Source organism: Numenius arquata, chromosome 2 (assembly GCF_964106895.1).
Source record: "Numenius arquata chromosome 2, bNumArq3.hap1.1, whole genome shotgun sequence".
In the NCBI taxonomy this organism is placed as follows: Eukaryota; Metazoa; Chordata; class Aves; order Charadriiformes; family Scolopacidae; genus Numenius; species Numenius arquata.
In genome coordinates this window covers 128,336,573-128,363,267 of record NC_133577.1, presented here as the reverse complement: position 1 = coordinate 128,363,267, position 26,695 = coordinate 128,336,573, and the positions used below count along the sequence as shown (strand labels likewise).

The 26,695-nt window shown below is 49.7% G+C and overlaps 1 protein-coding gene across 4 annotated transcripts; it reads left to right on the top strand.

The window, feature by feature from the left end:
• PFKFB3 (6-phosphofructo-2-kinase/fructose-2,6-biphosphatase 3) lies at window positions 1-26,485 on the top strand. 4 transcript variants are annotated; one of them, XM_074168888.1, is made up of 17 exons: window positions 1-30; window positions 485-505; window positions 7,509-7,611; window positions 13,299-13,424; window positions 13,751-13,847; window positions 14,357-14,423; window positions 14,575-14,649; window positions 14,955-15,011; window positions 16,552-16,676; window positions 17,451-17,658; window positions 18,490-18,636; window positions 18,971-19,075; window positions 19,539-19,668; window positions 19,878-19,940; window positions 20,113-20,177; window positions 21,669-21,839; window positions 25,815-26,485. In XM_074168888.1, exons 1-17 carry the CDS (start codon window positions 1-3, stop codon window positions 25,842-25,844), a joined length of 1,620 nt encoding a protein of 539 aa, XP_074024989.1. In that variant the 3' UTR covers window positions 25,845-26,485. The 4 variants fall into 4 exon arrangements, with proteins under 4 accessions (XP_074024989.1, XP_074024992.1, XP_074024991.1 ...); XM_074168891.1 differs by lacking the exons at window positions 1-30; window positions 485-505 and adding an exon at window positions 22,982-23,004 and having other exon boundaries at window positions 7,014-7,611; XM_074168889.1 differs by lacking the exons at window positions 1-30; window positions 485-505; window positions 25,815-26,485 and adding exons at window positions 22,982-23,004; window positions 24,757-24,811 and having other exon boundaries at window positions 7,533-7,611.
• Window positions 26,486-26,695: the final 210 nt, after the last annotated feature.

The following is a 26,695-nucleotide window of genomic DNA, read 5'->3' as shown; positions in this document are numbered from 1 at the left end:
ATGGCAATGCTGAGGTTGTCACTGGCTTGGGCTTGTTACATCATAAAGTGAGTCAGCCCCAGAATGAAAGGCTACAGCCTTTGCCATTGTTTGATTTAATAACCTGCAATGATGAGATAACGATCCAGCCCTTTAATGAAAGGTGGGTGTTAATAAGACATTAGGAAATAGCTCAATAGCAAAGTCCATGGGATAATGACAGGCTGTGATTTCCAGAGGGTGACCATCTTCCACTTTAAATGGGTTGAATAATCTTATCCATTGGGGGTTTCATATCCATCACTGGGGCCCTCCAGGCAGGAGACCAGGAGAGCTGCATCCCAAATGCACTGCTGGAACTGGGAATTAAGGTCCTCATGAACACAACGCGCTTCAAGCACTGGGCACCCCTGTGGAAAGGGCTCCTAGAACAGTCTGCGCTCAGAGGAGGGCTGGGATTTTAGCTCCTTCCTGCTGGATTCCGACTTGCTGCATCGCTTTCCAGCACAAATTAGGTCTGGACCAGGTGTGATCGCGTGGCTGTACTTCTGCCGATGTATCCAGAGAAGGCACCATGGTAACATATGCCAGATTTGTGCTGGCAGCAGCAGGATTGGTAATACCTGATTTGGCAGCTGGGACACAGTAACCCTGTAAACACACTTTCCCTTCAAACTGGCAGGGCTTTTGTGCTGGATCGGTGCCTTGTCGCAGGTGGTTGTGGCGTCGTGCTTAGGGATGAGGCAACCTAAAGTCAAGTTTAACGTTCTTGTGGATTTACACCCCAAATCAAATCCCAGGACTTTCAGTGGGGATTTCCGCACCCTAAAATCACAGGGCAAACGGGGAGGTGTTCTTTTGGTGTAACTAAAAGTACCTGGGAGTAGGAGGCACAACTTAGTGTCAGGCTAACGTGAATATTGGCTTCTCGGAGTCGCTGACGGTGCCAAAACCTGAATTCTGGCTCTCTGAGTGATCCTTACCCTTCGACCCTTTCTGTTGGGACCAAGCCTGAAATTTTACAGCCAGATTTCATTTCAAGGAGAACCAGTATCAGATTCCTGAGATTGGAATATCCCCAACCCCTTGCTATCTAATTACCCTGTAACCACTTTTAAAAACCCGTATTTGTCTCCGCAACCTGTGGAGTCAATTATGTTTAGGATTTAGCCGGTTTATGGGGTGAGTTTTGTTTTGTACTCACCTTGTAAGGTCAGGAACTTTCACAAGACATTGCTCAATCCTGGACCCGTTTCTGAGCAGACCTCGCAGCGTTGAGAAATGTCCCTGCTCCAATGGATGTCGCAGGTTCAGAACGCTATTTCCAAATTTATTTCTTTGAGAATTTCAGAATATGATTCTTAAAAAATACAGAAGAAACACCTTTCCTGGGATTTTAAATAAGAACATCGGTCTGGGAGGCTCTTTTGGGGTTATCAGTCCTGGGAGATTCCTTTGGGATCATCAATCCTGGCTACTGGACACCCATCTTACACCTCCCCATCTCTGGCCTTGAGCTTTACTGGGCCTTCCCAGGGACCCTCCAAGATCTGAGAACAGTCGGGGGCACCCACCTCTCTCTGGGGACGATGGAGGGATCCTTGGGTGATTTTGCTTCTAACTTGGGGAGTTGAGATTAAATCCATCCTTCCTTTTCCCCCATATTCATCACGGCCAGGCACTGTGTTTGCAGTTCTCCCAATTCCTTTCCTATCTACCTTTAACTCAAAAATTCCTTTCCTATCTACCTTTAACCCAAGCTTTCTGCATGGGTCGTTGGTTGAATACAGCTGAAAAAGCACTTAAAGAAAACTACATGGAGCCTCCTTTTTGCCAGTGGACAGTGATTTTTTTAATTTATTTTATTTTTACCGCTTGGATAGTACCCACTGTTGCAACGAGATCATGTGCACGACAGCTGATTTTTTTGTCACTTGAGTGTTGGGAAAAGCAGCCCCGTGCATTTCTGCAACTCCTTCATGGTTTTTCCTGACCCTTGGCTGCTGGGAAAGGCGAGATCAGCTCCCGGCACAGAGTTTGACTGGGGCTGATAGAGCCGGGCTGAGCAATGCCCTGTGCCTCAGCAGGGATTTCCCCGTCATGGGCTCAGCACTGGTTTCTCAATGCCGGGGACTGAACCCCTTGGAATTTTCTCCTTCTCTGCTTGCAGCTATTTTTAAGAAAAGCTGTGCCCAAAGGCATGCGTGTGGCAGCCCCGGGTGCTTGCTCCGCTGGTATTTCACCAGCTGATTTTCTTACGATCGGGGAAAGGAGACATTCTGTGTGCACACCAGGTCCAGTTACAGCATGCAATAGTCTCAAAAACTGTACGGCTTGTCCCCGGACAGAGGAACGGGTGTGTTTCTCCGGCGTTTGAGGGGTGGCTTGAGGGGCAGCCCCGGACATGCAACGTTCCCTGCCTTGTCCTGATCCTGCACCCTGGGCGGGGTTCAGTCCTCCCAGTGAGGTGTCCATCGGGACCCTTCCTCTGGTTTCGGGGCAAGGGACTGCATGTCCCCTGCTGAGCAGCATCCCGGAATCACTGCAGGAAACCCTGCCTTGAAATAATATTGTGAAGAAACAATTTTGCCCGATTTCTGTTCCTCTTTGGCCAGCAGCGGGGTTGATGATGCAGACTTGATATCACTGAGGAGGAAAGGGAGCCTGTGATTGGGAGGGCAGGGTGGGTGAAAGGCAAGAAATGAGGAAGGGAAAACCATCTCATGGAGAGGAGAGGAGAGGAGAGGAGAGGAGAGGAGAGGAGAGGAGAGGAGAGGAGAGGAGAGGAGAGGAGAGGAGAGGAGAGGAGAGGAGAGGAGAGGAGAGGAGAGGAGAGGAGAGGAGAGGACAGAAAAAACTCTTTTCCATAGCAGAAATACCCCAATCGGTTACAGGGGCTGATGCAGGAGCTCATCATGATCCCCGGGGCAGCAGGGCTGGGGCAGGATGAGGGAGAGGGTGAGACAAGAAAAGGGAGCGGTGATATCCCCATAATACAGGTACAGCCCGCACTTTGCTCCTCGTTTATTTATTCTTGTAATTGAAATACCTGCGAGGGGCGAGGGGGAGGGAGGCGATTGTAATGTGCAGGCACAAAAGGACCGTGAACTCCAGCTGCCTCTCCAAACCCAAACATTTTTTATCAGCCTTTGCAAAACCCTCCCCACCATCAGCCTGACCCTCAGCAGCTTTTGCGAACTCCTAAGTCCCTGCAAAGTAAGTGCCATCAGCAACACAATCAGCGCAGCATCCAGCGGGCGAGAGGAGAGGCAACCGCTTGGGTTCCTCCCTGATATTTTTTAAAGCCCCTGATTCCCCTAAAACATTGCAGACAAATTTCTTGGCTTCTCCAAGATCCCACTGTTGGGGTTTTTTTTTTTTGTTCATTTGTTTGATTGTTTGGTTTTTTTGTTTTGGTTTTTTTTTGAAGTGCAAAGTTTAGTGTTTTGTTGTTGATTTTCTTTTCTTTTTTTTTTTTTTTTTTTTTTTTTTTTCCCCAAATAAGTGTAGAAATACCCCTTGGTCAGCCCAGAGGAATAATTTTCTCTGTTGCAAGAGGGTGCTGTTAAGGCACTAACAAGAACTTGAGCAGCTTTTGCAACCTTCCTCCCAGGGCAGGGAGAACTATTTGTGCCCATGTCCCAGGCTGGTAAACTGAGGCCATGCTGGAAATTGCTGTGGGTCAAGCTGCCCTGCTGTTAGCCAGGCACACGTATGGCTGCATCTTTATGGTGATGTACGCACAGCTCCCCACCACCGTCTCCAAATTTTAACCATGTAAAGAGCTGCTGGGTGCGGGGTTGGACCGCACGATTCGGATCCCAGCGGGCATCGCGTCACGCTGCGCCACATCCTCAGGAGATAGTCCGTGTTGCACTGAACGTAGGCATGAATGTGACTTGTCCTTTCCTTCCAAGTTTCCTTTAGAGTGGGGAAAAAAAAAAAAAAAAAAGAAAAAGAAAAAAGAGGAGGATGAATCACGGCTTAGTCAGAGTTGGGGCTCGCCAGAGCAATCGCTGCCGTTGCCTGTGTTTTGATGCTGGGGGAAGGGTGCCAGGGGAGGCTGGCTGGTGGTCCCTTGGTACTGATATGTTCTTCCGAAGGGGATGGAGAATTTAGTCCAGGACTGTGATTTTTGGGCCGTATCCAGAGCCTAATTCCACCGTTTGGGGCGGGTTGCTAGGTCAGTTCGGTGAGAAATAAAAGAGGGAATGGAGGGGTTTTGGCTTTGGTGTTTCGGAAAAGTTTGCAGCCTGTAAAGTCCATAAGAGACGGGTGCCCCATTCTCACAGAAGGGTTTTTTTTTTTCACCCTTTTCAGCCAGACTCCCTTTTTTTGCATCACGCCCCCCCTCCCACCTCTCTGGACCTGCCACCTCCATCCCTCGGGTGCTTGAGGTAATTTTTTTCCCCATCTACCACCACGACACTCAGATTTCGAGCCCTGGCATTACATTTATACCCTTGTCCCTTTGCATTTATTAAATCCCCGCAGGTTGCTGCAATGGGATAGGTAAGGCAGCACCTCTGGCGAATGCTGGGTGATTTTGTCACCCTGGCACCTTTTGTCACCCTGGGAAGCAGGGGATGCAGGACAGCATCACTGCCTGTCCCGTGGCATGCTGTGCCTGCGGCGGCTCTCAGCAATCCGACGCACTTCTTACTGACATCATTTGGCCCCGTCGGTGACTTGGTTTTGCGAAAAATTGCTGAGCTAAGCAACCCGTGGGTTCCCTTCACAGCAGCTGTGAGCAACAGCTTATTTACTGGTCCAGGCTCTATTTATAGGGAGCTGTGCTTTTACACAGCACGACTTGAGAGGGGAAAATAAACCCTCTCGGTGCACCCAGTGCTGTCCCGCCTGCCACCCTCTCCCCGCGGTGAAAGTGCCTTATAAATAGTAATGATGCTTCTTCCAGCTGACCTCGCTTGGAGCAGCTGGGTGCTCAAGCCTTTGAAAACCAGGTCATTTATTTAGGAGTTGAAGCTTTCCGCTCCAGTTATTTAGGAGTTTTTAAGCCAAGAATTACTAGGTGGATCTAATTTGAAGTGACTGTGATTTTAATTCAGGCGGGGTTTCACTTTTGGGCTCCTTTCGATATTGTGGGGCTGGTGATTTCTGAAGGGCTGCAGAGAGCTGAGGTGCTGGAGGAAGGGGGATGCCCAAACTCCTCATCCTGTAACAGCACGTGAATTTTCTTCCTTCTTCTGACTTGCGTGTTAGCCAGAAATCAGATTTTCATTGCCCTCCATGGGAAAAGGCCTGGGATTTTGGAAAAAAAAAAACCTCCTGCCCTTTCCCAAGGATGGATTTTGTGCACGGTGGCCCGGGGAGCGCTGTTGTGTCTGACCCCCATCCGCACCTTTGCCAGCTGGAGCACTCACTGCTCTCCCCCGTCTTCCTTCCCACATCCCAGATCCCTGGGTCCTTTCCAGCTCACTCATAGTAGCTTTTCTTTTTTTTTTTTTTTTTTTGCCTGTGAATATTTTTTTCCTGCGTAGGAGAGGGAAGGATTGTGCATTTTTTACTCTATCCATGTTGGCTCCATGTAAGGAGATAGCCAAAAATATCTTCTTTCTAGATTCGCTATAAAAATACAAGCCTTTGCTTCTAGAGGAAGAAAATGCCCTATATAATAAAAAAAGGCTATTGAACACTTTAGAGATCCAAGATGCTATTTATTGGGCTTTACATTTACAAGCAAAATTTGCTTTATTAAACTCCATCAAAGCAGATGCTCCTACCTCAATAATAGAATCATAAAATCATAGAATGGTTTGGGTTGGAAGGGTCCTTAAAGATCAAGTTCCAACCCCTCCCGCCACGGGCAGGGACACCTCCCACTACACCAGGTTGCTCAAAGCCCCGTCCAACCTGGTCTTGAACACCTCCAGGGATGGGGCATCCACAGCTTCTCTGGGCAACCTGGGCCACTGTCTTACCACCCCTACAATAAAGAATTTATTCCCAATAATTGATATAAATTTCCCCTCTTTTAGTTTAAAACCATTACCCCTTGTCCTATCACTGCACTCCTTGATAAAGAGTCCCTCGCCATCTCTCCTGTAGCCCCTTTAGGTACTGGAAGGGGCTCTAAGGTCTCCCTGGAGCCTTCTCTTCTCCAGGCTGAACAACCCAAACTCTCTCAGCCTGTCCTCATAGGAGAGGTGCCCCAGCCCTCGCATCACCTTCGTTGGCCTCTTCTGGACTTGCACCAAAAGGTCCATGTGCTTTTTATGTTGGGGGCCCCAGAGCTGGATGCAGTACTCCAGGTGGGGTCTCACCAGAGCAGAGCAGAGGCAGAATCACCTCCCTCGACCTGCTGGCCATGCTGCTTTTGATGAAGATAACAATAACAATAATAATAATCATCATCAGCCATTGGAAAATGTAAAATAATGAAAATAATGAAAAAAATTATAAAATTTATAAACCGTAAAAAATTAAAAATAATAATATTATCCTGCCATTTAAAAGCGAAACTTCTTGGGGGAGCATCCCCAGCGCTGCCGCCGCTTCCCACCCCCACGGAAGCCGCTTTTTTTGGGGGCAGGGACGGAGGGATGCAGGAGAGGATGTCCGAGGCCCTCCCAGTCGTTTTGCGCGCCCGCGGAGCGGGGCGGAGCAGCCGCGGGCGGAGGCGGAGCCGCAGCCGGAGCATCCCCGCCGGGGGAGGCGGCCGGGGCTCGGGCCATGTGCGACGTGAGGAACGTGCCGGAGCGTAGACCCCGGCTCTCCGCCGCCCCCCGACCCCCTCCCAACGGGGGGACACCCCCCTGCCGGTCCCCCCGCCTTGTCCCCCGTTGTCCCCAAGCCCGGTAGGAGAACAAAGGCTCGGCGGGCGGAGCGGCGCATCCTTTGTCCCCGCTGCAGTGCGGGGGGCCGGCGGCAGGCGGCAGCGCGGGGCGAACCCCGCCGAGTGCCCTCCTCCCTCCCTCCCTTCCTCCCTCCATCCTCCTCCTCCGCGGCGGCGCAGCGGCCGCGCCCCCCCGGCCTGCCGGGCTAGAAATAGGCGGCCGCCGCGGCTGCCGGCTCATTGCGAGCGGAGCGAGAGGAAGAGGAGGAGCAGCAGCCCTGCTTCCCTGCAGCAGCCCTTTCCTCGGCTGCTTCACATTGAGATATTTTTTCCTCCTTTTAACTATATAATTCTTTTTTTTTCCAAAATAAACGGGAAATATTTTTTTTTTTTAAAAAATACATATATATTTTTTTTTAATAGCGAAATTAGCGGCAGGACTCGCCCTCGCTCCATCCGAGCACGCAGCGGCGGATTTTGCGCCGTTCCTGCCGGCTTTTGTGCCCTGAAGCCCCGTCCTTCCTCGTCCTCCTCCCCCTCCTCCGCCGTAAAGTCTTAACGAGACTCCGAGACGCATCCGAAAGCGCCGCAGCCGCTTGTTCAAACCACCCCTCAAAGCGACGACTACAACAAAAAGCCTTTATTATTATTATTATTATATTTTTTTTCCCCTCCTTCCTCTTTTTTTTTTTTTTCCTTCCCCTCCCGCACACGCACCAAGGTGGACGCGCAGCGCAAAAAGACCTTTGTTTTAAAAATGCCCATGGAGCTGACGCAAAGCCGCATCCAGAAGATTTGGCTTCCCAATGACAACCGGCCGGCTCTGCCCCGCCGCTGTGAGTACGGGCTCCGCAGCATCCCGGTGGGATGGGACGGGGTGGGATGGGGTGGGAAGCAGCCCCCCCTTCCTCCTGCGCACCCCGGGGGGTCTCTTTGTAATGCCTTCTCCTCCTCCTTTCCCCTGATATCCATGCAGCATCCCTCCCCCTCCTCTCCTTTCCTCCTCCAGCATCATCCCGGTGTCCGCATCCCATCCCGTGACTCACTTCCAGCCCTGCGAGCTGGAGGAAGGTGTAACCATCACACGGCTGCTCCCGGCCCCGTGGAGCGGAGGGATGCGGAGACACGCGTGTCCCAATTTCCCCTCCCTCCCTCCCCGCCTCCAGCCCTGGGATTAAAAGGGAAGGGAGCAGGTTGCTAACCTTGGCACCCGGGTACCAGCTCAGCTGGGATTTCCAGCGTGTCTGGCACCTTGCTCTGAGGTTTATTAATTTAATTTTTTTTTTTTTTTTTTGGAGGCAGGATTAGGGCAATGGATTTGGGGGGGGGGGGGGGGGGAAATCCAACCCGCCCCACCAGCCGTTTGCACTTTACCACTTCACCCTCTGCTGTGCTTGGGGTGAGATAGGAGGCAGGTGGAGGGGAGGGCAGAAATTAACTCTGGAACTTCTGAAGTGGTTTCTCTTCTTTCCAAAGCTCGGAAAACATTTTGAGTGTTTAAAACCAACCTCTGCACTTTAAAAAAAAAAAAAAAAAAAAAAAAAATAAACGCAGGCGCTTGGGTCATCCCGGTGTTACTATAAAACAAATCATGAATCATAACACAATACTAAAACTCGAGAGGCAGCTCTTTTAACTCGCCCAACAGCTAAACTGACAACCTGCCAGTTGTGCAACTCCACGTAACTCTAAATTAAAGCGTCGCAGGAATCCGCAGATCTGGGGCTGCGGGGAGCCAGGCTGGAGGAGGTGGCACTTTGCAGCCTGGCAGAGGATGGAAGTGGTTTGGGCAGTTGGGTGAATCAGTCTTTCCAATGCTTTTTCTTGAGCAGGCGTTTTTCAAGTCGCTTTGGGCATCGATTTCCCTTGGCTGGAAAGTTTCCCCCCTCCCCCCCTTAAAAAAAAAATAATGATAAAAAAATTAAATCAATTAATTTGCCGAGTTGTTGCCCCATGGCTGTGGGTCAGGCATGCGGTGAGGGATGGCTGAATCCTGTAGCAGATGTTTGCACATGCAGCCTGTGCTTGGCGAGGGCAGCCCTGCAGCACAAGCTGCTGAGGAAATGGCTTTCAGCAACAGGCTGAACATCTGGGTTGCCACAGGGCTTAGCTTTTACCAGGGTAAAATGTCTCCTGGCTTAATGCTTTGCAGCTGTTATCTGTTTAATTTGATTTTTCTCAAGCACCTTTGAAAGAAATCCCTCGTGTGTGTGGAGCCTCCCTGTGCTTTTTGCCACTTTATTCACCTGGTTTCTCAGAGGAGAGAATTCCCTCCTTGGCAGAGCAGAAAGCTAACATTATTATTATGTTAGGGCACCAAGGGGGCTCATTAATACTGTAATGTGGCTGCTAATTGTTTTCTCTCGGGGTGGGAACAAACCACACCGGGCACCGTTCACTGTGCTCTGTGGGAAGAACCTTATTGTGCTTTTCTAGTTTTTTGGGTGGGTTTTTTTTTAAACCCAGCGTGGCTATTTTAAACTCGAGGTGCTATTAATTCCTCGGCAGTAACAAAGAGCAGAGCCACGAAGCCGGGTGGGAATGAAAGTATGGGAGAGAGAGAGGCGAGGCCGATGTGGTCCCCGGCGGGGAGGAGGAGGAGGAGGAGGAGGAGGAGGGAGCGGGAGCATCCCTGGGAGCATCCATCCTCGCAAAGCTCCCGCCTGTCCGCTCCTCCCTTTGCGGGTGAAATAATTAGTCCGATTGTCCGCTTCCTCGTCGACGGGAGGCTCGGATGGGTGGGAAACGATGCCTTCAGCTGGCCTTTTGACGGCGATCCATTAAATTGCTGTCAAGCTGCACGTCTCTCACGTAGGGGCTGGGAAAGTCAAGTCGTTGCAGGCGGCTGGCTGGGCCCAGGAGGGGAGGGGGCTGCTGGAGGAGGAGGAGGAGGAGAAGGGGCTGCCGCTGCCTTTCTCATCCCTCTCGTTCAGCGGACGAGGGCGTGTGAAAAGCCGGCGGCGACGTGCATGCAAAACCACAGCTCACAAGTCCTGAGGAGGGGGGGTGGGTGATGTCAACTCCACGTGTGTGAGTGTGTGTGTGTGATGTGCAGGGCAGAAACGCTGTTCTCCGTGCACCCAGGAAGGTGTCGGGGAATTGCAACAGGAAGAAGCTGGAAAAAGGGTGGAAAAAGGGAATGAAAGGCTAACAGAACATGTGGCGTGAGCTTGCAGGGGGCGCGTGGGAACACTTCTTACAAGGAGACAGTAAAAATGCTGAAGTGGGGAGGTGGCTACTTTATCTAACCTTTTACAGAAGCGAATTTCCTTCCCTTTTTTTTTTCTTTTTTTTTTTCTTTTTTTCTTCCTTCTACCCACTCTGGTGAAGCGTGAGAGCGCATCGCCGCTGACTTTCTAGCAGATAGAAGGCACAAGCCATGAGCTGCTTCTGAATATCCTGATATTGAGCCTTTCAAAAGCCATCCCTGACCTTGACTCACCTGGATAGGTGTTGATAAGGAGTAATGAATATGCACTGAAATCCCTGACAGCTTTCCTGCAGTGGTGAAAAGAAATGATGAATTAGGTCTTTGTGAAGCCCTGGGAGCAAAACACTGGGTTTTGTTTCGTTCCTGATGCAAAGTTTCCCGGAGGCTTTTGTGATTTAGCTGGGTTTATCTCAGGTTCCTGATAAAAAGTTGCTAAGTGCTCAATGCCCCAATGTTTTGGGAAGTGCTTCCCAGGTCCGTAAACAGATGCTTTTTCACAGTCCGAGGGGAACCTGGATCTTCCCTTTGGCAGCAAACCGAATTGGGGGGGTGGGGAGATTCCTCCAATACAGGTGTTTAACTCCTGCAGCTCCCTTTGGAGATGGCATGTTTACACCAGGTCTGGGACTGTCTCAGCTGCCTGGATCGAAAGGGACGTGAACAGTACCCGGTATTGTCCCCATCCTCTCAGAGAGCTATTATTTTAATGGCCCCAAATCCTCTTGGCTCTGCTCTTTGAGATCCTTTGTCCTCTGGCAGGTAGGCAAAGGAGGAGTTTCTCTATTCAGGTGTTATTTTTTCCCCCTTCCCTTTGTTTAATATGTGATAGTTTTTCCTGGAAAAAGAAGAAGAAAAAAAAAAAAGACTTGCACCATAGGTTGGTTGAGGATGTGAGACTATTAGAGAGGAAAAGAGTATTTTTTTCTGGATATGTTGCACAGCTGCCTTGGTAGCCCAGCCTGCAAAATCAGTGCTTGGAGTGGGAGGTGGCCTGAGCTTTTGAAACGTGGCACTGGGGATGCAGGTCACACAAAGGGGGTGAGTATGAGGGCAGCTCCAACCTGAGGAATGTGGAATATTAAAAAAAAACAAAAAAACAAACAAACAAACAAACAAAAAAAAAACCAAAAGAAACCAAAAAAACAAAAACAACCAAACAAAAAAACAAACAAAAACTAAATCTCTTTCAGGTAGTTTTCTCACCTCTTGTCTGCTGAGCCTGCTTTGGTGAGAGAGCCAGGCAGATGAGTGGCTCTTCTCTGCCATTCTGGGCATCAGTGCTGTAACTCTTCCTTGTGGCTTTAATTTGGTTCCTTTAGCTGTTGGATTTTTATTTCTTTTTTATTAGTAGTAGGGGAGCGAAATCCCACATGCTTCACATGCTCTCTGGATGCCTTTCAGTTTGTTTGCCCTTCCCAGATCTCTGCTGAGAAAAATCTACCCCAACCCACCACCCCATCTCCATTCTCGGGGAGCCTCTCGCATCCCCACATCATTCTGTCTCCATCCCCAGGGAATCCCTTGCATCCCTATATTGATCTCTCCATCCTCGGGGAGCCCCTCACATCCCCAAATCCTCTGTCTCCATTCTCAGGGAGGCCCTTGCATCCTCAGATTGTTCTCTTCATCCCTGGGGAACCCCTTACATCCCCACATCACCCCTTGCCTGGTCCCACCTGCGGGCAGCTGGGATGGGCAGGCAGAGCTCTCCGCCCAGACCATTAATTAAGCCGTGTTTTTATGGCTCTGCCACCAGCCTCTCACTCCCTGCATTCCTTTCCCGTGAGGTCTCTGGCCTGGCTGGGTGGATTGAAGGGTGGGTGAGAAATCCCTCGGAGGGTCTCGCCTATCGGGGCTGGTCTCTGCCTCCGCCGGGAGGGCTCTTGGTGTGTCACGCTGGGGCGGCATGAAAGGCGGCTGGCTAATCCAAATTCCATTAGGTATCGTTAAGATCTTCCTTTCCCGTATTTAAAACGCTTGGCTTTGTGCCTTGGCCTTTTGTGTGTGTGTGCAGCACCATGTGAGAAGCAATTCTGCAGGGCAAATCCTGGAGAGGAACAGGGATGCTGCCACAGGAGAGGGATGCTGCCATGTTACATGGTCCATGGGGCGTGCGGTCCAGATAGTCCAGATGTATCCCGTGGCGCTGGGACCAGGCTGTGGAGGACTGAAAAAAAAAAAAAAAAAAAATTCCCAAATAGCATTCCCAGTCCTGCAACCTCAGCAATTTCCTCCGAACTGAACCAGGCATTTACTTTCTAAAGGATTTATGGGGAGAGAAGCGATGTACCTGGGCAGCCCGGCAGCTGCTTTGTCTGCATTTTGGCCACGGCGTTTGGGTGGATTGGAGAGGAGTTTCTCTTCACTTGCCAAGTCATCACTAAGCAATGCCGCTGGATTTATTTCCAGCTGTTTGACATGAACCCTCTTTACAACTACTACAAAAAAAACCCCTTGGCTTAAAACAGGTTTACGAGGAAAATGGGATAAGTCACTCACATATCTATTTTTTAAATGCTGGCCGTTCTGCAGTCACCTGACCCTGCCTGTCTTAGAAAAAATGGTTAGTTGGTTGTGTTTCCATGCGTCTCAGCTAAAAAGCTAGTGGAAGCTTTTGGAAGGTGCTCTCTGTGGGTGAAGATCTCAGTGCAGACCTGGTATTTCAGCACAGCAGCCATACCTGAAGCGTGCTGCTGTGAGTACTGAACCAAAGTCCTTGGCCATCCTCTTGCTTTTCACAGAAGTGGCCAAACTACAGAAATGGGAGGTTCCGTTTGCCTTTGGTTTTTTTCTTTTTTTTTTTTTTTTTTTTTAATTTATTTTTGGCAAGTGGGGAAACTGAGGCACAAAGGTCCTGCAGGAAGTCTGGGGTGGCTGCTGGTTCCTTGCCTGCTTTGCAGCCATCAGGATGTTCTCATCGTGGCGGTCAGGCTGATTCCTACCCCAAGGTCTGTGTGCTACCAGGATACATGTGGGTCGGCATGGCTCATCTAGGGCAGTTGCGTCTCACCGGTGGGCAGTTGCAGAGCTGTCTACCATGCTTCATGCTCTGGTGTGTGGTCATTCAGCAGATCCCATTGCAAAAATGAGTCAGTGGATGCACCTGCTCAAGGTTTTGGATGTTCAGGCTCATGAGAGGGATGCACAGAAGATACTGCAGAGATGATGGTGCACAGAGAGAAGAGACTTTTGGTTTTCTCCAGCTGCTGAAGAACTTGGGGGAAAGTTGGGGTCAAGAGGCTGTAGGGTTGATACAGGATGAGCTGGACAATTAAGGGCTGCTCATGTTGTGCTTTCTCCTCCTCCTCGTAGCCTGCGGGCCGCAGCTTGCCAATTCCCCCACTGTGATAGTGATGGTTGGCCTCCCAGCCCGGGGGAAGACCTACATCTCCAAGAAGCTGACTCGCTACCTCAACTGGATCGGTGTCCCAACGAAAGGTGAGGATTTCACTGACTGCCTGGGGAAAGCACGAGGTCTGGGTCCTTGGGAGATGCTAAAGGAACTTAGTCCCTTGGGGAGTGGAAGGTGGTGGGGGACCTTTCCAAGATCCGATGGGCCAAATTTCAATGTCCTCCCATTGCTTCTGCTGCAGCCCAGGTTCTCCTTCACTTTGAAGACCAAGGGATGTCCCTGAGCCTTTAGCTCTAAGGATGTCACTTCTTGGCCCATTGCTAGAAAGCATTATCTTCAGGAGCTGCACAGTGGAGTCAAGCTGTGCTGAAGCTTGCTCCTGTTTTTGATGTTTTTTTTCTTGCCCATGCAGTTTTCAATGTGGGGGAGTATCGCCGTGAGGCAGTGAAGCATTACAGCTCCTATGACTTCTTCCGCCCCGACAATGAGGAGGCCATGAAAGTCAGGAGGTAAGTGTAGGCACCGCATCTGTGGTCATACCCAGGTCCCAAATGGGTGGTGAAGCCCACAGCCAGAAGCTGGGTTACCCAGCTTATTTGAGGGGTGATGGACAGAAAAGCTGGGCTCTAGTTGAGATCTCCCTGCCTGCTTAAGGAGGGCCTAACTTGGGGTCCAAGAGCTGAAAGCTGAAGCTGTCAGTCAGGGCTTGGTAGCTTCAGGGTCACCAACATGTCCTCCATCAGTGGTACCCTGAATTCGTGATGTAGGGTATGAAGTCTGCAATGAGGTTTGGCTTTTGCTTCTTCATCCACCATTGCCTCTGCTGTGAAGACCAGCACTCATGGCTCTTGTATTTGTGGCAGGCTCATGGTGTCTTTTTCCTAAGTGTCCCTGGGAGAAGGGGGGAGGTGGCGAGGAGGAGCTGCAGAACCTGCCCTCCTTTGTGGGCATCTGTGCACTGACTGCTGTGAGCATCTCAGAGGACATCGGGACCACGTGTCTCTTGCCTCTTTTGCAGGCAGTGTGCCCTGGCTGCCTTGAGGGATGTCAAGCTGTACCTGACGGAGGAGGCTGGCCAGATTGCGGTAAGTTCAGATATGTGCTTCACAGGGTTTGGCAGCAGTCCTGGTCCTGAAGGTGCTGTGCCCTGTGCAGCTCACTCTGCAGTTCCTTCTCTGAACGACTCAGTGGGAAAGCAGGCAGTCTTGGTGCTAATCCGAATCTTTGCTTTTAAAGGTTTTTGATGCCACCAATACCACGCGGGAGAGGAGAGGGATGATCCTAAACTTTGCCAAAGAAAATGGGTTCAAGGTTGGTACGACTGGGCTACTGCCTATATTATATAGTCCACACTAGACTATTGTTGCCATTTTTTTTTTTCACTAACATGTCCTCGTGGTGCTCCTGCATAAGGGGGACTTCACTGCTGGGTTTGATCAAAAATATGAAACTCTTTCCTTGTTCCCAGTCTTGAGCCCTGGAGAAGGAAAAGATGGGAGTAGAGCAGAGGGAGAGCTCTGTGGTTGAGGAGGGAGGAGGTTGGATTGAGCAAGGAGCTGGTTGAATGCTACAGATCTTGTTGCTGGATTTCAGGTGACCTTTGTTTTGCTTTGCAGGTGTTCTTCATTGAATCTGTCTGCAATGATCCCACAGTAGTTGCCACCAATGTTATGGTAAGCATGGAAATGTCATGCTTTTCTTTTCCCTTGGGGAGAATTTTTCACTTGTGCCCAGCTGCTTTCTTATCAGAATGTCTTGACAGAGTTGGTTGAGGATTAGGAGGTTTTTATCTTTTTATGATGTATTTGACCTGGGAAGAGAAAGGACTTGTTATCACTCAGGGCCACCTGGAAGCAATGAAAAGAAAAGTTATTGTAGCCTTTCCCCAGTTTTCTTCCATGTTCTCTGTGTTTCTGTTGACCTGTAACTTGATATCAAGGAGAGGAATGTATCCAGGATGCTTTGGTGACCCCCCAGTCCCACTTTTTGGAAGTGATGGGTATGGTTAGGAGTTTAAATCCTGTTAGAGAGCAGTCAGACCTGGTGTCTTCAGCCACATGCATCTTCTCAAAATCTGTTGAGAAGAGTAGCAGCTCAGCTTAGAGGCCTCTTGCCGATAACTGAAGTCTTGGTTGGGAGAGCAGCATAAAACATTGCTTCCTGCCTCCTTTGGGAGCTGCTGGATCTTTGATTTCCCACCAGCAGAAGAGCTCCTTTGCCTGTTAGGCTTGGCTAGGGCAGGTAGATGCTAATTGGTCTTAACATGAATGAAAGTGTCCTTTCCTCCATTGGGCTCTGCTCCAGGCTTATCTCCAGCTGTACATCTGAACTTTTACAGTGTCTAGGAATGTGTTGCAGGATACCCAAAGTCTGTGAAAAAGGGTATTGTTGGGTCTTGTTCTGTCCCCAGGACGAGCTCCACAAATGGTGCTGTGGTAGGGGCTAGGGCATGGCTTTTGCTCCTGCTGGGAGCTGGTGTCCTATGGCCAGTGATCAGCTTTTTGGGAGGTCGCACACAGCCTTTTCCATGATACTAATAAAATGCTCAGTTTGCTCCATCTTTTTTTAAATTTTTCCCCCTTTTTATTTTTTTTGCAACACTCTTAAGATGGATTTTTTTGGAGGATTTAATCCCTTTCTTTGGAAACTAATGCTTGAAGGGGGAGAGAATGAACTACTAGCTGAGCATAGGTTTTTGCTCCATGGGGCACTGCAGATGAATGGCACTCTTAGTGCTGGGATTGGTGTGGAAAATGTGCTGTGGCCTTGGGACGCTGCCGTGTGTGTCACTCAGTTGTGTTATCCTGTTGGTCTCAGGGTTGTCTGTGAAGTTAGTAATGTGTTATGCTGTTGTTCAAACCCAAATGTTCAAGAAAAATAGCCTGTTAGAGTAGTTCAGGCAGAACTTAGTCCATGAGAGTTCTGGATACTCACATTGCCCATTTCTAGCCTCTTTCAGCCCAGTAGCTTGTAGCAAATAACACATAGGAAGGAGTTGAATGTTGTTCAACAGCCATGCAATGGTTTATACCAGATGTTCTCACCTTGTCCTTATCTTTGAGTCTCAGTTACTTCCTTTCTGTCCTATGATAAGCGATGACTATAAAGTGGCTCAGCTGATAGCTGGATCTCGGCAGGACTTTGACATTTGAGATTAGCATTGTCTGGCTTGGAAAGCTTCCTAACCTCTCCTTGCTTTCTCTCCTGCCGCAGGAAGTAAAATTGTCCAGCCCTGATTACCGGGACTGTAATTCAACTGATGCCATGGAGGACTTCATGAAGAGGATCAGTTGTTACCAAGCCAGCTACCAGCCACTTGACCCTGATGACTATGACCGGTAAGAAACTTTTGCTGACTTCTGAACCGGATTGAATGCCTTTCTTCTCCCAGGAGAGGAGTAATGAATGAAGTATGGGGCTGTACTTCACTTTGTGTTCAGATATGTGACTGTGCTAGAATAATGTATGGCCAAGCCTCACCGTGAATTCAGGCTTCTTCCTTGAAAATGCTGGTTTTCCCCAGCCCTGTGCCAGGGCACCAGGCACTGAAACCTTCCCAGGCTCTTCTGGGCTCAGACACACTGGTTGTGTGGGTTTAAATACAAAGGCTTTGGAAAAGCAGTTCAGTTTGAGCGTCTCTGTGATGCTTTTGTCAGTTAAAGGAAGGGACTGCTTGAACAGGCTCAAACCACAAGGTTGAGCAAGCCCTGTGGTTTCCACCAAGTTGTGTGCCCTGGGAAGACCTTTGCTGTCCTGCATGACCGTGCAGGCACCTCCCAACCTTTCCACTGCTCACAAATACGTCAGTGTGCCCTGTGCAGATAATCCTGGTCCTGCTGAGCCCTGTCCTGGAGAGGAACATGCTCCCTGCTAGTCTTTTTTAATCCTCCTTACTGCTGCAAGGAGAAATGGCGATTACACCAGTGTTATTTGGCTTTCCATGAATTGCCATTACCTGTCGGCTTCCTGTTGAAAATAGCCTGCAGGAAATCCTTTTAACTGGGTGATTATGTTGACTGAGATACCTCACGAGGCTATTTTTTGAGGACGATGTTTCTTTTTCTGCTTTTCCTACTGGCAACCCCCTCAAATCCTTGCTGTGCTTTCCCTAGGGAGCTTTCTCTCATCAAAGTCATCGATGTTGGCCGACGGTTCCTGGTCAACAGGGTTCAGGATCACATCCAGAGCAGGATTGTTTACTACCTGATGAACATCCACGTCCAGCCCCGCACCATTTATCTCTGTCGGCACGGCGAAAGCGAGTTCAACCTCAAGGGGAAGATTGGTGGTGACTCGGGCCTCTCCAACAGGGGCAAGAAGGTAGGGAGAAGAGAATACTCCCCTATGGCTTCTAGGGGTGATTTTGGTTGTAGTAGATGCCATGCACTGGGCTAAGTGTATATTTAATGACACCTGGAGTGCTCAGAGGATCCATCTGTAGGGCTGGTTAAATTTTGGCTTGGGCATGACCTCTAAACAAGACTTTCTGGCCATCAATGTTGCATGCAGTTAGGGGGTAACAGAGACTGGGCTGCGAAAATCTCTAGGTGAGAAGGACATGAGTATCTTCATTGAGTTGGCTCAGACCTTGCACAGGCAGGGCAGGATGTCAAAGGACTGCTGCCACCCTTCGGTAGGGATAGCCAACTCAGGGTGCTTTCAGATTTCTCACTACTTGATTCTTCAAAGACATGGTTAAACGTAGTGCTTCAGGGAGTGTTAACAGCTATTTTGGCTTGCCAAACCGTTTTGAAGTCCAAGTGGAGTCATTTGAGGTGTGACTATTAGCAAGGACTACAGAATACATCAATTTAGCTCTATGACAAACAAGCAGTGCTGTGGTTAAGGGCAGCCAGGAATCTTCCACAGCAAGAGCCCAGGTTGTGGTGCTGTTCCTTGGAGCTGATGTTGTTCCTTGATGACATTAGGTTGCCACCTCCCCTCTGCTTTCTCTCTGTTCTTCTACCCCTCATAGCTTTTGGGGGTCAATACATATATGGCTGCTCTTCACCCCAGAGCAGGAGGCTAATACAACTACCTATGGATAGCAAAAGAGGACCTGGAGAAGGCAACATTTACTGGGAACCAGCGAATAAGGCCCATTGAGAAGCTGTGGATCAGGAATCAACCTGTTTTTTTTATGTCCTACAGTTTGCAGTGGCACTGAACAAATTTGTTGAGGAGCAGAACCTGAAGGACCTCAAAGTCTGGACCAGCCAACTAAAGAGGACAATCCAAACGGCAGAAGCTCTCCAACTGCCCTATGAGCAGTGGAAGGCACTCAATGAAATAGATGCTGTAAGTATCTTTGATTTCAGTAGGAACAGCTTCCTGGTTGCTGCTTGGTAAAGAGTGATAGCACTGGCCTTTTCATTTTTGCCAAGTTTCACCTTTTGTGGGGAAATTTTCCTTTTGTGGGAAAGGGTAGCACTTCTGCAGTCCTCACAACTTGGCTTCTGATCTTAGCTCTGCCTCATGCTGATGATTCAAGATGTTGGCTTGAATGAGCAGATTAAAATTGTTTTTGCTTGGAACTTCTGCAGTTGACCACTCAGAGGGTTATAGGTGATTGCTTTGGGGAGGGTTTGACTTGAGCTTGTCCAGTAACCTCGTGAATGTCCTATTCTGGCAGGGTGTGTGTGAAGAAATGACGTATGAAGATATCAGGGAGCAGCATCCAGAGGAATTTGCTTTACGGGATCAGGATAAATATTACTACCGTTATCCTTCTGGGGAGGTAGGTCTGCAAGGAGGCCTTCAGAGATGTGGCTCTTGCTTTAAATGTGGCCTCCTTGTCTTCATGCTGTCCTCTACGCTTGGAGCAGAGGAGCAGCAAGTGCTCCAAGTAACTAGAATCAAGATGGTTCAGGGCTCCCATTTACCTTTTGCATTGAGCTCTTGTGAAATTGTGGTGTGTGAAGATCTCATTAAGGAACGTATCACTTAATAGTCCCACTGACTTGATAGCAAACTAGCAGGATAGGCTTCCTTCTCCTCTCTCCAGAAGTAGCAGCTACATTCTAGAGTAGCCTGAAGATGAGGCTTTGTTGAACTTTGGTTGTTTTTAGCAATAATTATATTGGTTTAGTTTAGTCAAGGACATGAAATCAGTAGATGGACCAAGACAAGGACCATTGTTTCTATTGAGGTGCTCATTTTCTTGATTCTATGCCATATCTCCCTTCCTTCTTCTGTTTCAGTCCTACCAAGATCTGGTGCAGCGCCTAGAGCCAGTCATCATGGAGCTGGAGAGACAAGAGAATGTCCTTGTGATCTGTCACCAGGCTGTCATGCGCTGTCTCCTGGCATACTTCCTAGACAAGAGTGCAGGTGAGATCCCTGTCTCCAGGAAAGGGGATTGATCTTGCTGGAGGAGGGATGTTAGAGCTCTGAGGAGATGAGAGAGATGTGTTCAGGTTCATGCAGGGCCTGGAGCATGTATCTCTTTGGTGTAGGATGGCCTTAGATGTTGATGAAGATGTCTAAGCCTGCTTTTGGAGACAGGATGGGATAACCCTCCTGCTTTGCTTTCTTTGCAGATGAAATGCCCTACTTGAAATGTCCCCTTCACACAGTATTGAAGCTGACCCCAGTGGCCTATGGTAAGTTGGGCCTGTCTACTAAATATGCCAAGGGGTTCAACTTTTATCTCCTTCTGAATCCAAGATGCCTATGGGAGAAGAGCAGGGGTCTGGGGCGGAGCACTTCATAGCATCCTGTGCCCAGTGGTTTTGCTGATGGTCTCTCTGTCTCCTTGTGTGCTCCCTTCTGCAGGCTGCCGAGTGGAGTCCATTTCGTTGAACATTGAAGCTGTCAACACCCACAGGGAACGGCCAGAGGTGAGTGTTGCTTTTCCTCAGAGCCATCCCTTGGTGTCCCTCTCCTTTCCCCTACGGTCAGCCGGCAGCGAGGATGCCCAGATTGGGCATGGGGAGGTTGCTCAGCTAGATGCTGCTGGAGCATCAGATGGGTTCTTGCTATGCAAAGACGTGGCTGGTTGAGGGTTTTCCAAGGGAAAAGGACTGTTGCATGTGCCTGCTTCCCACTGTGTTTGCACAGATTAAAGCTGGCCCAGGGAAAGCTCCTCCCTGGTCTTTAACTTTCACCTGTGCCGTCATCTGATCACCTGAGCAGGCAACAGAGCCATGGTTGGAGAAGGTGACTTCTCCCAGGTCTCCTAACTGGCTGACAGAGCCTCAGGCTCAATGCCTTGCCTAGCAACTCCTGCCCTTGTGGTTTTTTTTCCTGGTGTGCCCACAGCTCTTTGTGGCTACCAGAGTGCTGTTCTGTAGGATGGGAAGTAGTGGCACTGGGCAGGGGATGCTGTGGGGAGGAGACCCCTCGCATTGATGAAAACCCCTATAAGGTCAGGTGTGTCTGCCCTGTGCTCCATCAGAGCAGGAAGACACCAGCTTGGTGTCAGGGCTGGGTGGCCACCCAAGGGGGGACCTTTCCAACTTGCGCTTAGTGGTGGTGGAACCTGTCTGGATGTTGGACAGTCAGAACTGTCCCCTTTTGGCCTACATCTACTGTTCTTCGCTTCCTGACCTCAGCAGGCGGCAGCATCTGAGTCGCCTTTCCCTCCCCACAGCCATAAAGGGGGAAGCCAGTTCTTCCCCCTGCTGTGGGGGAATCAATGCCCTCCTCCACCACCCTTGCCGAGGATGGCAGGAGAGATGTGGGCTGCAGGTAGGAAGGAGCAAGACATGTGCGAAGCGCTTGGGTCCCTCTGCTCAGCTGCACGGGCGCTGCCCCTCTATCCCACCTCGCTTGAGTTGGAGCTTGGCGCGGTGCCGACCCTCCCTGGCTGCTCTGCCTCCACTTCCCAAATCTTCCTGATCAGCCCGGGCTGGCTCGTCTTCCCTCTTCTTGCTTTCACACCTCTCCCTGGGTCAGAGGTACTGGCTTCGAGGAGGAGACTGTTGGGGCACCTCTTTCTGTCATCCAAAGTCATGGCTTTTGATTGCTACTAGGTTCATTTAACAATCTGTATTTACTTTTTTTGTGAGCAGAGGCTCAGGTGAGGAGAAAATCTTGACTTGTTTTGGAGCGCAGGGACTTTTTGGCTCTTCTTTTTGACTCTTTTTGGGAAATCATGCTGCATTCTTGAACGTTTTGCTTTAGGGTTTTTTTTTTTCTGTATCCAGAGCCTTTCAATTCATCCTTTGCACAACAGCGATTGTGGGGAAAAGCAGAGGCCGCTTTAAGAAAAACACCCAAAACAACCTGCTTCTTTTTTTCCTTTATAACTGTCGCCTTCTTCCCTTTATTTTATTTTATTTTAATTTTTTTATTTACTTTTTTTTTCCCTTTGTCTCACTCTAATTTAGGAAGCAAAGAAGGGACCTAACCCGCTCATGAGACGTAATAGCGTTACCCCTCTAGCAAGCCCAGAGCCCACCAAAAAACCTCGCATCAACAGCTTTGAGGAGCATGTGGCTGTTTCTTCCGCCCTGCCAGGCTGTGTTCCTCAGGAAGTGCCCACGCAGATGCCGGGACAAGTTAGTTGAACTCTCTTTTTTTTTTTTTCTTTTCTTTTTTTTTTTCTGTTGTTATTCTTGTTGTTTTATTGTTTGTTGTCCTCCTGTCGCTCCTGAAGCTGGGGAACGGCTTGCACTTGTCGCAACCTGTGCTGCTGTCTCTGAGATGCATCTTTCTCCCACAGCTGTTGTCCCTCCCTGCCTTGGGTTGGTTGCAGGAGCACCCAGCAAAGGGTCGCTGTTGATCCTCTCTTGGGTTTGGAGAGCATTGTAAACCCTCCAGAGCTCTAGCAGCGTTTAATTTAGTGCCTTCATCATCTGGCATCATGGTGTCAAACCCTTGGGGAGCCACATCTTTAGAGTGGGCTGGACCAAAGGGCTCGTGCTTTCCCCTGGATGTGCTCAGCTCCAGTGTAGACCTGGGCATTGCAATAAAGCAAATGTTCTTGTGCTTCCCTTGCAAAGGAGCTGCCAGGACCCATCTTTGACTGGAGGGGTATCCTCCTTCCTGAAGAGATAGGCAAAATGGACCAAAAATGAGTAGAAACCTCTTGGCATGGTGAACCTGGTTGCTTTCTGCAGCCCTGGGTGAAACCCCTTGGGTAGCTGCTGTGATGCTCATGTGTCCTTTCCTCTTTCACCCACCCATGAAGGGACGTAGAAAGAGAGACCTTGCTGCATGCTTCTCCAGGAACGGAACCCCCTCTCCCTGTGCTCTTTAAGGAGATGGGGTGGTACCAGAGAAGCAGCATAGATATATTGAAACCCCTTTGCCATGCTGCCCTTCCCACTAGCTGCCTGTTGGATCTTGCTGTGTTGCCCAGCCCCTCTTCGCGTCATCTGTGTTGTCTGATGTCCTCTCGCCTCTCCTTGGCTGGGTCCTGGGCAGGCTAGGAAGGGTGGTGTGCTCCTCCAACCGCTCTGTTTGGTGGCCGCTTTGCATGAGCCTTCCCACCCCAGCAAGCACTGAGCGTCGCAACTCAGTCTGTCTCTTGGCTTTTGGGTCTCTGCTTGGGCTGGTCGCGTCTTGCAACAAACCCTCTGCCAGCTTCGGGTTTGGAAGCTCTTGCTGTTTGGGTGCCCCTCGCTGCCGTCCGGTGTCCTCTGCCTGGTCTCGCATGGCGTTACTGACACCTCTTTCCATTCTCTCTGTCTCTCTGCAGCCTTTACTAGGGAAGGCATGCCTGTAAGTATCTTCTTGTGTCTTATTCCCCCCTCCTGCCCTCTTTCCATGTCTCTTGCCATCCCACCAGTTGTTTTGTTGTTGCTGTGAAACTCGTCCAGAGTGTGGACTTCTTGGAGTTAATATTTCTGTGTGTGCGTGTGGGATTTGGATGCGTCTTAGGAATGGTTAAGGGGAGACTATGGATGCTGCTTTGTCCAACCCCTCAGTATCCTAGCTTGATGTCCCAATTTTATTGGGAAATAATCAATTTATCACTTGTCCTCTGTCAATGTTGTACAAATTCCCTGCCTCCTCCTTGGACAGTCATGGGATGGGAGATGCCGTTGGGTTTTCCCGGAGTTCTCCTCTGCGATAGCCTATTGTACTGTAGGTGATAGGCCCAGATCTGTCCTCCCCAAGGGCTCCGAGTTATGTCTATGGAAGCAAGCAGGATGCCTTGAGCATTTAATGCACGAATTATGAATAATCAAGGCTTTGATAGTTTGGCTTAGTGCTGTTAGATCCTTGTGTAATAGGGACAGGACAGCTTCTGGATAAATTTGAAGCCTTTGGGCTTAATTCATGCTCCATCACTGAGTTGAGAGCAGTAGTCATGGAGCTGTGCTCAAATGTCTTCTCAAAACCAGGGAGACTTTGGGGCTGAGCTGAGGCTTGGGTAGTGCCTAGGGGTCTTTTTGTCCTCTATAGATGAGTTTGAATCGGCCTATGAGCATCCCTGTCCTGGTTCGTTTTGTGGGCTGAAGGTGGAGGAATCTGCTATAACATGACCAGGCTGGAACTCAGCCCTGCTTGCACATAACAGCTGGCGAACCTCACATTTCTTCCCCTTTTAGAGTAAATGCTTTTGAGAAAAGGGAAGTTAGGAAAGTTATGCTTGGCTTTGCTGGTGGACGTGTTGGGGAAGATCATCACGCTCATGCTCCTGGGCCAACGTAGAGGTTGAGTTGCTCAGCATGGCCTGCATGTCTATGCTTCTTCCCTTGCTGCTCATGGGCACAAAAGCCCCTGAAGAAGTGCTTGGTCGTCTTGGGTTGCTTTGAAAGAACTTTTTTTTCTTTGTCCACTCCTTCATCCACCTTTCTCCCATCTATGTTGTAATAAAAAGCACTGCATGCCTCAGTGCTGGCTGGGACACTGAAAACACACTGATGTTGAGTGTGGGAGATGTCTATCAGCTTTTGCTAGACCAGGAGCTCTGCTAGAGCAGACAGTGATGGTTACCCATCCCAGGCACAGGCTGGCAGCAGCAAGTTTACAATCTACAGCTGCTAGAAGCCTGCCTCCACCTACTAGTGCAGGGCTTTTGAGGGAGACATGAAGACACCCTAAACCAAAGACTTGGTGGCACTCACACTGCTGTTACCTCCCTGGGAGACTGTTGTCTTGTACATGTATGCGTCTGGTCCCTCACCATGTCCCATCACAACCTGTATGGGGTTAGGGAAGGTGGAAGGTACCTCCTTCCCAATTTGCACCATGGGACTTAGTTGGCAGTGGGTGTTTTGTTGCATCAACCCTCGCTGTTGGGGTGTTGACCTCCATCCATGAGGACCAGGGGACACCTGGAGAGGGTGGGGACGTGGCCGTGTACCTCAGAGTCCTCCTGGCTGTGGGATCGAGCTGGTTTGGGGTCATGGGACTACCTGGTGTGATGATTTCTTTTCCTTTTGCTTGGTTTGTGATCCAAAATGCACTTTTTAACAACGACCTGATCCCCTCCCTTCTTCTCCCCTTCACTTTTCATGCTTAAAGACGACCCTTTTGTCACTTTCTCAAAGTTTTCTCTTTACTAATATTTCCAAGGTAAATGGCTGTGGTGCATGTGGCTTCTCCTAACCTCCTCCTGTCTCCTTAGATAACAGAGAACAGCTCAGCCCACTCTGCCTCGTAGCCTGGCTGGGATTCCTGGTGCTTGTAAGAGGCAGTTTAGGTAGTAAAAGCAAAAATTAAAAAAGAAAAAAAAAAAATGTTGAGAAACCTTCCTAGCTGTTTCCTAGTCCTTTTTCCCCCCACCCCGTTTCGTGTAGTTTTGTGATTTGGGAAATGTCCTTGTTGTGAACATCTCCCCTTGGGGTTGTCCTCTAGCGGATGCTGTCCTCCAGCCGCCGCCATTGGGGCTGGTCCTGCTTGTGTTTAGCTGGTTGTCTCTGGTTTTGTGGTCCTCACCACACACTGGTGGGTGCCTGTTGTTGCCACCCCACACCAGGGCTGTGTCCAAAGCAGCTCCAGGACCCATGAAACTTCATGGGGTGTCATTGGGGGAGTGGGTCCTCCTGATGTATGGCTGGTGGTGGCTGGTGCCCATGCTGGCTCCTTGCCGCGGCCAATGGGAACTGCCTCTTCTTGGCAGTACCAAGGATGGACAAGTGGTGGCTGCCTCCTTGGGAGGCAGGGGGAGGACACTGGTCACCCTCAAGGGGAGCAAGAGAGAGATGTTTAATTGGGTTCCTTGAACGAACACCGTGGTCCCCTGTCACCTTGCCTTGGATGGACCAAAGAGCAGCTCAGAAGTGCAGACTGGGTGGGATGGGAAGGTTGCCTTGTTTTGAGGGATATCTCTGCCAAGTTCCAACCCTGTATTTAAAGCCAGGTGATGCTTGAGGGGAGGGATGTGGGTAGCAAGTCAGCATATCCTTCCCCAACCTCTCTCCTTGGGTGGACAGTGTCCTCTCCTGTGGATGCTTTCATAGTGATCTGTGCCGTGGCTTTCTGTTACTCCCTCCGTCCCCTTCTTGATGTGCATGTAGAAGATGCAACCAGGATGGGGTCCAGCACCACCCCCAACCCTGGTCCTTCCCCTCTCATTGCAGAACATGAACAACTCACAGAAGCCATCGTGACTCTGTTGGCGCTGTCGCGAGGCCACCAGCGATGCCAGCTTCTCATCCCATCGCCATTTCCGAAGCTTGCTTATAAACCGGTCTCCTCTGTCTGCGGCAAGGTTGACCCTCGGCTGTTTCTACCTGCGCCCGTTCATCTGCAAACCACTCTGCTGAAGGGGGGAGAGATGTAGGAGATGCAGGAGAGCGAAGGAGAGGAGCTGAGCTCCCCTGGGGCCACCACCAGATCTTTAGGCTGCAGCATTTGCTCTCCTCTCCGGCATCCTGTTAGATCGTAACAAGCTGTAAAGTGCTTCTAGCGCACAGGAATTTAATTTTCCTCTGTAAGCGGTTTTGATCCCTTTTTTTTGTATAGACGATTGGTACCCATCCATCTCTGGGTGGGATGTATATATGTGGATGGTGCGGGATTAGCAGGGAAATGGGGTGGGGTGGGGGAGGAGTGAAAGGGTTTTGCATATTTTTTTATTATTGTTATTATTAATTAATTACTTCTCAAGAAAGCCCCTAATGTGCTGTGCTGCAATCCTTTTCTCACGCTACAGCCTGTCGCCCATGCACAGCCCAGCTCACCCAGGCTGCCGAGCGCCAGGAAGGCAGTTGTGTGAAGTCCTTCACAGCGAGAACTGCTGGGTTTAACCAAAAAAAAAAAACAAACAAACAAACAAAAAAAAAACTCAAACATGCTTTTTTCATTTTTTTTTTTTTTTTTTTTTCTCCAATCAATACACCATAAAGGGGTTTGCAGAGAATATAGATCTGCTGCTAAAACTGGTCGCAAGCTGCCTGTAATGTAGGAGAAGCCACGCTCGGGTGATGCTTTCGTCTCAAGGAGCACCGCACCCATGGAT

Excerpts from the sequence above, each read along its gene's own strand:
- PFKFB3 (XM_074168888.1), top strand. The coding sequence starts at position 1 with ATGGCAATGCTGAGGTTGTCACTGGCTTGG. Across the intron at positions 7,612-13,298 it reads GCCGGCTCTGCCCCGCCGCT|CCTGCGGGCCGCAGCTTGCC; the intron begins GTGAGTACGGGC and ends TCCTCCTCGTAG. Across the intron at positions 13,848-14,356 it reads GAGGCCATGAAAGTCAGGAG|GCAGTGTGCCCTGGCTGCCT; the intron begins GTAAGTGTAGGC and ends CCTCTTTTGCAG.